The sequence below is a fragment of the Aphelocoma coerulescens genome, chromosome 1 (genome assembly GCF_041296385.1).
Source record: "Aphelocoma coerulescens isolate FSJ_1873_10779 chromosome 1, UR_Acoe_1.0, whole genome shotgun sequence".
Classification (NCBI taxonomy): domain Eukaryota; kingdom Metazoa; phylum Chordata; class Aves; order Passeriformes; family Corvidae; genus Aphelocoma; species Aphelocoma coerulescens.
In genome coordinates, this window is record NC_091013.1 from 20632239 (window position 1) to 20645802 (window position 13564).

A 13564-nucleotide genomic window follows, 5' to 3' on the forward strand; every position below is an offset into this window, starting at 1 on the left:
ACAACATTCCTTAAACCACTGTGTACTGTTCAGCTCACTGAACAAACTTTGGTCCAGTCTGAAGCCCCCTCATCTCCATACTTTTGAAAAAAACTGGCAGATGCCAATGACTTTCTGAGACCCCAGTGTGACTCAATAACTAAGAGCAGTAGATTACATGAACTTCAAATATTCGGAGAATTATCCAAATTATTTTAAAAATATTTCTAAAAATTTGTGTGTATTCAGGACCACAGAATTTACATCTTCAATGTACAAATCCTTCATATTTGGCGTCACCTTATATTACTTAGCTGTTATACAGGTATGGTACTGCTGAAAAAAACCCACTGCTGCATGCTGATACAGCCCAGAGAATACTCATTCACGTCCCAAATGCACCTGCAAGTTCTTGCATCTCTAAATTTTCTCTAATTGCAGCAGCTGGTTTCAGTCACTGTCTTACCCAGATGCTAGCAGGTCACTGACAGGGTTCCAGGCACAGATGAACACCTCTGATTCATGGCCCCGAAGGACTGTTGCTTTGTTAGGAGGAATTTCAACATCCCCGTCAATTTCCATTGGCTTTGAATGATTATCTGTAAGGAGATATATCAGAATAAATAGTTTACAAGATGCAGTTAGGTGTGCTTTAAAAACATGCTAGCTATCCAAGGCCTAAAGCTTACAGCAGCATATACACCATAATTAATATTCTGTGTTGTGTCACTGACAATATTACTCTATTTGTTTTTCTCTGGTGATTCAAATTTATGTCATTTCCTCAAAATGTAGAGCTTTCCAAAATATTTTGTATAAATCTACAAAGCTTTTCTTCCCCCAAATACTCAGCATTCATTTCAGTGTGGTTTTTCTTTTGAAGCTGGTTTAATTTAAAATTACTTAGAGATTTATTAAAGTAATTTAAAAAAATAACATAAAGCACTTATATTTTCTTTACACAGTCTCCTGTAAGTAATATCTATGCTACTCAGAGACAAAAAAATATACTGAGTAGGGGCTTCATTCCTGGAGCACATCAGAGAAATGGTGAGTGATCACCTTCTCAAGGATATCATAAATACACACAAAGGTACTAAATGAGTCATAGATATAATTAATCTGCATGCTGTAACTCTGTACTTCTTTAGACTGCAGTCTAAATAACTTTGTTTGTATAAAGTTCTTTTACTGCCTTGAGCAAAAAAAAGCGAATTTAAAATGATGGATTTCTCTTAGTAACAACAATTCATTCCAACTTGCATCACGATCCATGTTTTTACTCCAGACTTCCTCTGCTTCTGTATAAATCTTCCTCATTAAGCTCTAGCTACACTTCCTGGCAGCAACACAAGATTATTATCCTCTGCAAACAAGACACCAACCAAGGACAGGTGACACACTGAAACAGCAGACAGCAGATGCTACACACACGTGTGTGGCCCATTTTGCAGAAAGTACACCCACGAGCAGGTAGCTGGCAGCCTCCTGTTACCTAACCAATGCCTTGGCCAGCTGATCTGCTCTGACTGATCAAAATGCAAGTTCTCTTTCTGGGTTAAGTCTTTCAGTCATTCTTTAATCACATATGGAGATCCATAGGTTTGCAAGTAGAATAATTATGCTTCCTTATTGCTGCATGTTTATGGCATTTAAAATCAGCCATCTGTCCTGATACTCCAGCTCTGCTAAGCTATTGCCCATCAACTGGTGAAACAGACTGTGACATTGCACAACTGCCAGACTGTGACATTGCACAATCTTTGGGAGGAAGATCTCCAGATTTCTACCCTAACCTGGGCTTTCACACACCTGGTTTGGCTCTGCCTAACTTCTGCTGAGTCACACAAGTAGCATTTCTCACTGCGTATTTGGTTAGCACCCTAAAACTGTCTGTGCCACATCTATGCCACAGATGGAATGGAATCTACATGAGTTGCTTAGAATCAAGTATTAAAATCAGAAAACAACTAACAGTAGTTTCACAGCTTATTTCTAATTAAAAAGATCTGTATTTTTGACTACACTTATTACCTATGGACTTGTTGCATAAACATTAGAAATGCCTATTTGTAAAATCTGTACCTATGCTGGGTCCCTGTGTTAAGCATTGTCCTTGATAATTCCCTATGTGTATCACTGCTAAAATTAATACTGTTGAGATGTACCAGTACTCAAGATTTAGCCTGACACCAGCAGCTGGGATCTTTGATATTCCAAACAGTCAGGCACTGAAGAGTGAAGCACTATTAAAACCCACCAGAAAATAAAAGCCTAGAACTCACAATCCTCTGTTTCTCAGGACAGCACAGATTCACTATGCTTAAGCATATTTTAATGAGAAAAACAGCAGCATGACAATGGCTATGCATTGATCTGTGTCCTGTTCACAGTGTGAGCGAGAAGCTGGGAGTAAATCAAGAAGGTATTTCAAGCACCTTAATTTGAAAAATTTAAATGAGATGCTACTCTTATGACATCAGATCCTGCTGTTACCTGCCTGGCTCTAAAGGCAGGGCTGCTTTTCGCTCTCGATTAAAACCAAACGACAGCTGGGAAGCAGCATTACTCCAAGGCCCAGAGTCAAGAAGTGCTATCAGAGCAAAGCCATCTGATACTCAGAAATATTTTTTGTTTGTACATGGCCACACGGAGAAACCTAGACACACACTTTTGCATGTTATTAATTGCTCTGAAAAACCCCCCACGAATAGTCATGCTGTGAAAAAGGAACCTTGATTAGCTGATACCTTCATTAGTACATGCAAGATCAACTGGCCTCTGGGAGAAATGAAATACCTGCAGAATTATTTTGTATTGTATCTTCCCGTAATGATTTTTACAGTACAGCTTTGTTGGTTCAGGAGAAAAGAGAGGAAAGGATGAAAAGTCTTCCATAAATAATTTGCAAATGTTCACATTTTATGTGTTTTCTTCCTATTTGCATCAGTAGTCAGGAACATTCATATTTAGAGTGTTACTGTTCAGCACAAAACTTAAAACGCCCCACTGAACAAACAGGACAGTTCATGCCTCTGTGATACTGCCTCAGGCTCTTACCAGATTCAGATAGACACTAGCAATATATGACTGATATGATTATGGTAACAACAAAAAACTGCAGAACCCCCTGAGCACAAACCGGCACCCTCATAAGAGCGACAAGTTCCTTATGCAGCACGAGCTCTTGGGAGCCCTGGTCTCACCTGAGAATTTGGCTTTCCTATGGATGCAGCTACAATGTGTGCATGGGGAATGAGAATAAATAGGTGAGATGCAGTAACCATCAAGAACAGGCTTCTTTTGTTTTAAAGTACCTTCCAAGCAGAACGCTTTCTTCAGTTAAGATCTTTTTGCACAGAATTGCCCTGGGGGGTTCTCTGAAAGAGAAGGCATTTCTACCAAGTGCAGCTGAGCCTCAGGTGAAAAATGTAAGGCTTTGGGTCACACAGGGAAGGACTCTGTCCAAATGTTAACACAAAACACTTTCTAAAGGCCAGGGGATCCTTGGTTATAGTCTACATTATATTATAATTATTTTCCTCAAATGTATTAAAAATCCCAAATGACTGGAAATTACAAGTCATATTATCCCAAAGTATTATGATTGAGGGTTTTCTTTTAATGTAAAAATAAAATTTCTAACACACTGGTGAGTAATATTAACTATTTCCTCCAAAGGAAAAAAAACATAGTTTTAAGATCTTATGAGTGCTAACCCTGTCTTTTCTCAGGAAATACCTTTTGGTTTTGTTTTTTACTTACATCTTTAAGAGGCCTTTCACTGAAGTTGTTCTTTATAGCTGTAGTTTTAATAAAGGAACAGGGCTTAGTCCTCTTTCCAGAGCTTTATTTTTCTTAAACCCAAGCCAATCCTTGCAAATATAATGAAACAAATGACACTAAAAATATCTGAGTTGGAAAACAATCCAAAGTTTGGCTCCATTTCTACATGCTGACTTTTATTTTTTCCTGTAACATTTAAAGTGACTTAAAACTGAGAACATTACTTGGGATGCAAAAAGACAAGGCAGAGACTTTTTTTATTTAGTATTTGTATCTGCACCTCAAACTGTTGTTATTGTTTTCTGTCTCCTCTCTTTCTTAAATCTATCATATTATATTGGTAATGCCACATACAAAAATATATCATATTATACTAAATATTTTAAAACCTTTTTGGAAAGACTTAAGAGTGTCAGGGAGAACTCCATACCAGAATAAATGCAAACTAGTTAATTTCTCAGAGACATCTCTTTCTCCTGCTCCACTTATCCCGCCTTTTTATGACAGGCTGATATTTGGGTGACTTCCAGGTTATGACTAAGGACTAGCACATTATTTAAATCTGTCCCAATATATGCTACGTCTATGGAATGTAACAATGGTAAAAATTAGGGTTTGGGAAGTTTCTCGCAGCTTTCATATCAGCAGTCTTTTCTACTCAGTAGGTCTCCCATGATTTTTTTTTTTCTCCCAGGAAAAGTCCTTCTCAACATTCCAAGAAAAGGTCTGTAACTCTTTGTGAAAATCCTGCTGTTAAAAATAGCTATGAGAATTATTATCTTTTTAATTAGAAAATGTCAGATTTGAGACATCAAGGCTTACAGTGTGGCTATAAACATGAACTGATCTTTAAGGCCTTCCTTTTTTTAATACAATAGTACATATATTTTTTTGGATCAGAAGGGAATAAGTGTGAGAGGTTCTCTTTTAGTGATGAACTGATGATCAGTTTTCTACCTTAAGAATTTGGTTTTTTCTGGCCCTGAGACAGCGAGACATTCCCCTAAAATTTTCACATGTCAGCTGAAGACATGTCAACAAACAAAATGCCAGCATTTGATACATTTACCAGTACTTTAATTTGTTTGTACCCCTTCACATATGAAATTAGTTCAGTTTCAAAGCAGAGGATTAGTTGAAAGTCAAACATAAGCAACCCATAGTCTAAGAACAGATTAATATTTTTAAAATGTTCAGATCTTTTTTGCGTTTGCTTTCTCAAATAAAAAATGTTATTTAAATAATTGCATTTTTACTGGAGGAACTAACTCGTCTAACTGGAATTCTCTGAAGGAAAGCCTGGTTTGAAAGCATCACTGACCCACAGAGGAATCTATTCAGATCGAAGAGAAGGTGGAGACTGATAAAGGCATCTACACTGTAGAACTAATCAAATCTGTTACCTAACTATAGTCCTGACCTTTTCTAAGCCAAAGAGCTCTTAAGACTGCCTACAAAACGTGCCATGCATGTTTCTCTAGAATTTTCTTGGAAGACAACTGAGCAGTAAGGGCTGGTTTCAGAAGTCAGCCAGTAGGCAATGGGCCTTGCACACAGAAACCAGAACTGGTAATCTCCTCTGCCTCACAGTGTTAGCACAGTCATCAGGATCTAGTTACACAAGGGGGTAGGTCCCACTCCATGCTGGATATGTCTGGCTTTGGAAGACTAATACATGAGTGCAGTCTCCCTTAAGTCACCATGAACAAAGGTGAATTCAGCGCTCTTGAGAACCAACTATTCCCAACGACTAAGGAAATCTCAGGAAGGTAGGACCTTCAATTGGATACTTGCAGTGGACTGTATGACTAAGCATGTGCTATTAAGTAAAAGGCCAAGGAACAATTTTACTCTGTGCCTTCAAGAAAGGTTGGCTGCATCTAAGCTGTTTGCTGGGAATGGTCCTTGGCACATGTGCTCAGCAATGCTGTTCGGGAATGGATAGTTGGTAGAGTCCAAACTGGGCTAATGACCATGACAATAAGACTATGGATACGCCAGTGCTTGGCCACACCATACATGAACAGAAGATGTTCCAAGGACCACTGGGCCAAGGACCATGCCAAGGCTATGGATGATCACAAGACAGCTACTAGGCTATGCACTGATCACACAAGGCTATGCACTGGTCACACAACAATTACACAGACAGGGCTTGTAGATCTGTTGGAGGTTAGTATTGCTTCTTCTGTTTTCTTTCTCTCAGGGAGTTTTCTCCCGTATGTTGCTAAGTGACAATAACAACCAGTATTTAAGAGAGACAAAAGTAGTTGCCATGGTTCAGGGGAAGGGTGTGGCTGGCTGCTTTCTTAGCTGAGGGGCTTCTCTTGGAGGGGCAGAGATACCTCAAGGTTTGGGCTGGGGGAAGGGGCTGGGTACAGCTCCTAGGTCTCTCTTGCTCGTTGGCATTGGAAGGAAAACAGGCTGTGGCCACTGCGGGGAGAATTGACCACCACTGCAAGGCTCTGTTCTGCTGTCTTCTCCTACCCTTGCTGCTTCCGAGGTTCCCGTTACAGCTCATTTAGCTCTCCAGAGGGGCACGGGGACCGACTGCTCCTGTGGGCTTGTAAAGCAAGCCCCTTCTCCATCCCTTCTGCCGGCTGAGCCGCCATCACCATGCGGAGAGAGGCGGCCGAGCTCACGCCACAGCGCCCCCTGCAGCCGCGGGGGAACCATCGCACTCACCCTGCCAGGCCGGGAGCCACCAGTGCCCCTGCCGGCTGCGAGCGGAACTGCACCGAGGGGGAAAGGGCCCGACAGCCGAGAGGAGGCTGGCACTGGGTTCTGGTTCTGTTTGTTGTTACTGCTGCCAATATTGTTGTTTGCTTGCCTTGTTATCCATATGCATACTAGTAAAGCACTGTTACTCCTTTTCCCATATCTTTGCCTGAAAGCCCCTTAATTTCAAAATTATAATAATTCAGAGGGAAGGGGGTCATATTCTCCGTTTCAAAGGAGGTTCCTGCCTCCCTTGGCAGACACCTGTCTTTCAAACCAAGACAAGGTCCCAGACTCTCAACCCATCTCTCTCCTAGCCTGGCCAAAATGACAAGCTTTGGCTACAGCCCAGTTTTTATCCAATATCTAAAAGCATCTAGAAGGCTGATAATAAAAGTCTGGGTAGCCTGCTCCAAGGAGAGAGCATATAGCTCCACTTTTTGAACCTGTCTTCAACTTGCAATTCTGAAGATATCTGAAGTTTTCAGATTCTCAGAGACAGGTAAAACACAGCACTGTGATGTGAAACATCAGTTTTACTCAGCAGCCCTTCTAGAAATGCCCCACCCTCCTGGAATGCCCTTAGCTCTACTACCTAGCAGAAAACACACCTTGCACCCACCTTGCAACTAAGTACAAGAATACTACTGAAACACAAACTGCCCAGCAGTGGCAGGCAGCTGCATGTTGGCTTACTTATTGCATGTGCCCCATTCTCCTCTCCATTCACAGTGGCTTCTCCGTTCTTTGGTGTGTTCTGCTGGGAAACAGCAGTTGTCGTAGCTCCCGCTGTGGCTGCCGTGGCTGCTGCCGCTGCCGCAGCGCTGGCTTGTTGCTGCGCTAGCTTCTCTCTGAACGCTTGCTGTCGGGTCTGAACGACATCAGGCATCACCGCGTCTATCAGAGACAGGGACTCTATTGGCCTGCCATCAAATACTGTACCATCCTGCAGGGAAAACAAGCAGAAGGGAAACCCCAAGTTTAGGATTTTGCCTCTCAGGTTGGCAAAGAGTCACAAAACAAGGCTGTGTGAAGATACTACACTTTGACTTAATGAATAGTGCCACAGGACTATGGACTGCCTCTCTCTCAGATCTGTGATGGTGGTACTCATGGTCCACTCAGGAATCTGATCGGTGGAAAAGTAATTTATTGGAATTTTACAGAAAGTTTAAGCATATAAATGCTTTATAGATGCAAAAGAAGTTAAGCTGCGTCAGAAAGTTTCACTTTGTTTTCTGTTTGAAAAAAGAGTAATGGCTAAAACCATGACAAAGGCAAACAGACTTTGGTTAAACTGTTTGTTTTCCTACATTTGCAGGAACACAGGAATGGAACGGAAGCAGATGATGCATAATGAACCTCAGCCAAAACATGATGCATGCACAAATTCAGTGGTTTCTTACACAGTGTTTTTCAGCCCAGCACCACCAGTTGTAGCTGATCATACAAGACAGCCTTACCATTTTTTTTCTTTTATTCCACTGCTTTTATTCATAATAGTTATGACTTTCATTTTGGTTTCTGCAAATTAGGCTTCAGCTTCCACAACCAATTGAGTAAACTTTTAAGCGCTGTTTAAGACTTAATACAGACTATATTAACTTAGCTTTGCTTTGCTTTCACTTTCCTATTATCTTAAATAAAGGGGAAAGATTTTAGTAGTCTTTATAAAGTGCCTTTTTGCCAATCTTCTGCAAACTCCCTTCAATTCTTTGAAATAATAATGATCCAGTGGTGAAAGCTTTGTTCTTGAGAAAGAGCAAGTAAGAACTGGATATGGATAGATAACGTAGATGGTAAACAATATAATCTTCAATAGGTAAGAACAATTAATAAAGAAAAATAGTTGCTTCCCTGACTGGTATGTTTCTGCTTAACTAGTTGTTGAATTACCCCTTATAATTATAATATTAAGATAATACATACTTGTTTCCTCATGGGGAAGAAAAAGGAGGGAGACAGTCATTAGAGAAGAAAACATAATCTCTCTTTCTCCTCAACGTTTTTTTATGTCTCTGCCAAAATTTATTTGAGTTTTGACTCAAATTCTTGCTACACAATAAACAAAATCTTCGCCAACAAATCCTGACATCTTACATTTTCATATGTAAATGTGCTCAGTGGACTATTTACATGACTGCCTTTCAACAGATCATAAACAATAATTTTATACACACTAGTTTATAGTCTCACTGATTACTTGCCACTCTTAAGTAATACACGTAGAAAAGAAACACACAGAGAAGCATTTACGTAGCCCTTAGTGGGATTCAGATGTCGCAAGAATGGCCTTTGCTTTGCTGTAACATACTTAACAGTATGTATTTGAACAGAATCATTGAATGGCTTGGGTTGGAAAGGAGCTTAAAAGTCATGCAGTTCCAAGGTCCCTGTCACGAGCAAAGACACCTTCCACTAGAACAGGTTGCTCAGGGCCCTGTTCAACCTGAATCAAACCATGATGAGAGCAACATAAATCTTACTGCTGACAACAGGCATATTTTCAGATTATTCTTTCATTTTAGGGAAAGTCTTGAAGCTGGGTAAGAGCAGACCCCTACAACCTGATCTGCTATAGGTGCTGTTCAGAGCTGGAAGTTTCTAACTGGGTAGCTCCAATTTCAGGCATGAGGCAAAATGTTAAGTAACAGCAAATTGAGACAGCTTCCTAACACTGGTTTGTTATTACAACTGCATCAAAGTGCAGCTTGGCGTGAATGTCAAATGTCATTGCCCCAGTTAGAAAATAACACATACACAAATCTTAAATACAGTATCAAGGCATAAGAAGAAAAAACACATAGAATGTTTGAATAAAATCAGTTTCCAAACTACACATTGCGAACAGCCTTTTCTCTATTTTATATTCCTTTGTTCTCACCCATGCTGTTCACATGCTACATTCAGGTATAGAGGAAAAAGCAATAGCTTCTTTGTATTAATATTAATTACAGATGTTTGTCAATCACAAATATCTATCATAAAAATCTTGTAATGCAGTACTTGCTTATCTGTCACGCTTCACTCCCTCTCAAAGCACTATGTCTTTAGGATGGCAGGGCAAAACCCCTGGCTTTTCCCACATCCCTTCGTTTCCCCTGGCAGTTCAAGGAGAACAGAGGCAGTTTGTGGCTGCTCATACAATCCCTACAGAAAACCTGCACCCCAGCCACAGTCAGAATTTACACGCACCTGTTTCACCATGCCTCATCTCATATGATCTGAGCCAAAGTCACTGAAATCACTCTCCAGTGACCTTTGCAGATTTTTGATCAGGCTTCTCATGGCTTGCATGTTCTCAGTGCTGCCTGCTAGGAGGTGTCAGGGAGTGAAGCTTTAACCTATGCTTCAGGTTTTTCCTGCCAAATTCTGCTATAACCTTGAAAACGCAAGACTGTAAACATGGGCACCTTTTCTTGTTTGCTGCAGGAACCTGTGCACCCTGGATTTGTTGGCTGGGGTAGCAGAAACACCACTTATATCCATCTAAGCAGCACAGAGAATGCCTCAATGCCACAGCTAAAAAACTGAAACATGTCTCTCTCTCTCACAGCTTTCTGGCTCTCTGCTGGGATGGGGCAAAGTACGAGGAATAAAATTAACCCAGATGAGGAGAAGCTGGGGAGTGGCTCGTGTCGGGGCTGCTGGGGTGTGTTGCTCGGCACGTCCCAGCGCGCGGCAGTGGCAGCGGCGGCAGGGGTGGGTGGTTACTTACTTCGTTGATGCTGATCTCAGCCTCCACATACTGGAGCCCCTTCTGGAGGATGGAGATGAGTGCGGCAGGTGGCACTAGTGTTCCGTTGATGTTGGACTGGCTGATGTGGCTCTCGATACCGAAGGTAAAGGCCGAGTGGGAGAAACCTGAGAGCAGGAAAAGGAAGCCATGACATGAAATCTAAATGCACCAGTCAGATACTCCTTCACGGTCTAAAAATAATTCTGTCCTGATATCTGGGAGATGCTGCCGTGTAAGGAGAATGATGTGGGCTGGCTACTTGGAGCCAGGGGGGTCAACCAGAGCTACCCTGACCATCCATCCCCCTCCCCTGCACATATAGGGGAAGCCATATAGAAATGGAAACGCATGCGGAGAAAAATAACTGCACTAACTGAAACAAAACCCCCCAAAACACGTAGACACCAGCAATTGCCACAAGGGCAGGTCCGGCTAAAAAAAAGTGCCTCAAATCTCCATTTCCCTTGCTGAATTTCAGTGTTGGGTGTTTGCTGAAGCTGTGCACTTAAACCCCTACCAGCATGCAAGTTGTACAAAATCAAGGTGTAGATGCAGCTGATACAGGGGAGCCATTCCCTCATACCAGGGAAGAGATTTCAAATCCTCTGCTCACTTATTGCTTAGTACAATATGATGGGCAGAGCACTGCTGTTAAAATGTGAAACTACAAGAAGGCCATTCCTGTAAACCTATTTTCTGTATGTGAACAGCAATAGCAAAAGTAATTAATTGGGATCTGCCACACAGCAGATGACAAGCCAGTGAGGTGGCCTGTACTTCAGCCAAAAGTCTTTCTCTTCCCTGTTTCATTTTTGTTATTGTCTAAGTAAGTGGCAGTGAAGGTGACAGCACTGAAAAGTAAAGAATTTCAGCAGACAAACTTTAAAGAGTGCTGCCTTAAATTGCAGCTGAAGCTGCTCAGAACTGTTGCTGGGTATGGAGGCAGGCGCTGCAGAGTGACTGTACGGAGGGGCAGCTGCGGGAGGGGGGAGGGGGAACAGGATGTAGATATAACTGTAGGAATCCATTTATCATCACACTGTCTCCAGAGCATTAATCTAACATTAAAAGCCTTGGAGAAACCACCCATGCACTGTCTCAAACAGGAAGAGCCCTCACGGTCTCCACCAACTAGACAAGAAAAAAAGCAAACAACAAACCTCCCCCCCAAAAAGAAAAAGAAAGCAGCTTTCAAATGAAAATACTTCAGTTAAATATAGCTGTGCCTCTTCCCCTTGTCAACACTAGTTTCATTTATAGTTTTGTCCGTTAAGGGATTTCCCCCATATCACTGCAATGTCCAATTGTGTGCAGGCTGCGGATGTGATTTTGGGCTCGCTCCACAGTACTGCTTGCTTTCTCTCTTTTCAAGATATTTTTCCAGCTAGCTCAATTATTGACATAGATAGCTAGCAAAAACAAGCTGAGAAACAGAATGCCTCCCACATTTGAAACCAGGGTATGTATTTCTCTGATTCTCCCCTTCCCCCTACACATTTTATTTTGCTGCTACTTTTCTCTTTTTCCTGGTAACAGCCTCCATCCTCTCCCTTCCCAACCCTAATTTTCCTTCCTGGCACTCTCCCAGTTTTGGGGGATGCTTGGGATGCTTTGGACACTTTTTAGGAAATGGCAGGTCCACCTATGAACAGAATTCCATAGGATTACAAGGCATAAAAATAGCACAGATATAAACCCAAAGTGAAAAACTGCAGTATCATTTATGTAATCCCTGGTCCAATTCTTACTTTGCATTGCTCTTTATGTCCTGGTCTAGTTTATGAGCTGCTGGACCTCCTGCTGCAAAATAGACTGTAAGATCTGCAGGGCAGTGTTGTTCCCTTGTTATTAGTTTTGTAGGACATCTAAGCACATTACTGGGCATCACAACGAGGAGGAAATCAAGCACTGAGCATACACAGCCTGCACCTGAGAGATCTCGGGCCTGATCACCGAACACTGAAGTCTCTACGTGTATCTATAAATGCATGGCATACAACTAACCAGAATTAGCGAATCAGATCCCTCTTAATTTATATTTTTGTGTATTTGAATTAATCAACAGTGGCAACAAATCTTTCTTAAAACAGAACGAACTTAAAAATGCATGACAAATAAATTGGCAAACGTACGTAAGAATGAGAAAAAAGCTGTTGTCCAAGAGCACTAAAGGTGACTGCTAAAAAACCCAGCAGCTGGTTTGCAGGTCAACAGCTCAGAAAATTGTAACATGGTCTCTGATTAAAACAACGGGTGGATGGCATAAAAATGGCAACCAACTAACATGGATGGAAAAAATAAAAAAGTGGAAAACCGTGACTGTGGATCTGGGGCAGGCATAATTTTAAGTATGATGTTTTACACCTCATTATTCCATTTTGTATCTTGCAGACTTCTGGCTTCTGGTATATCTCAAGCCCCATCTTTGCCAGGACACAGATGATTGTGCACACAGCTAAACCTCTTTGTTCAGTCCTGATCCCCAGAGAGCAAAACATCTCACCTCATAGCATGTGAAAGAAGAAACTTCTCAGCGCAAAACTTGTGTTTTTGCAAAGAAACTTGTTATCTTACTGTTTCTCTCTACGCTGAGAAACTATTACGAAACATTACCTGTTAGATGAGGAAACACAAAACTCCTGGTATACTGTTACTGAGGAACAATCTCACTCACACACCTCCAGCAGTTGTGAGAAACCTTCCTAAGATTTTATTTGACAAGATCGGATAACAACAATCAATGGAGCAAAACTGTTTGAATGGGTGTTGCTGGACATGGTGCTCCTCACCCCTCTTGAAAAATTCCTCCCATACAACTGTAGTTAAAAGAAAAACAACAGAAACATGCCAACCAGTCCTCCAACAGATAGCTGATTCCCTCCTGATTTCTTGTATTACCACAGCAGTTATATAAGGCTCATATGAAAGTAGACTGGTTTTAGAAGTACCTCACACAGTCAACAAAATCCTCAATGAAGCTGTACCTACATCAGGTTTCTGATAACACTGAAGAATCACCTGAGCTTTATTTTTACAGTTACCAGATGTCATCAGTTCTCTTCAGGGCTCTGCATTCAAGTACACTGAATTACATAGCAAAGTTGCAGCTCTATAGTTCAGTATTACAAAAAGGTGATTTCTATTAAACAAAGGCAATTTTTGAAAAATGTTAGCTTCTTAACTTGGCCCTCCATCTAAGATCATGAAATTACACTGGGGATGCAAAGCCAAGACACAAGCACCACCCCCACTTCCAGTCTGTCAAGGCAGTTGGGGAGCATGAGCTGAGACAGAAGGTGCTCTGCAAGTGGGGATCTGAAGAAAGGATGTGGTAGGGATGAT

At 41.4% G+C, this 13564-nt stretch overlaps 1 protein-coding gene across 3 annotated transcripts in view; it reads right to left on the reverse strand.

Annotated features, from left to right (window-relative positions):
- The window catches only part of TBL1X (transducin beta like 1 X-linked), a 193084-nt gene that overhangs the window by 27001 nt on the left and 152519 nt on the right, over nucleotides 1-13564 (reverse strand). For all 3 annotated transcript variants that reach the window (XM_069003856.1, XM_069003841.1, XM_069003848.1), the window contains 3 exons: nucleotides 10202-10347; nucleotides 7180-7429; nucleotides 446-578 (listed from right to left, as the gene is read on the reverse strand). In XM_069003856.1, coding sequence (XP_068859957.1) covers nucleotides 446-578; nucleotides 7180-7372 — 326 coding nt within the window. In that variant the 5' untranslated portion in view covers nucleotides 7373-7429; nucleotides 10202-10347. The remainder of the gene's footprint in view (nucleotides 1-445; nucleotides 579-7179; nucleotides 7430-10201; nucleotides 10348-13564) is intronic.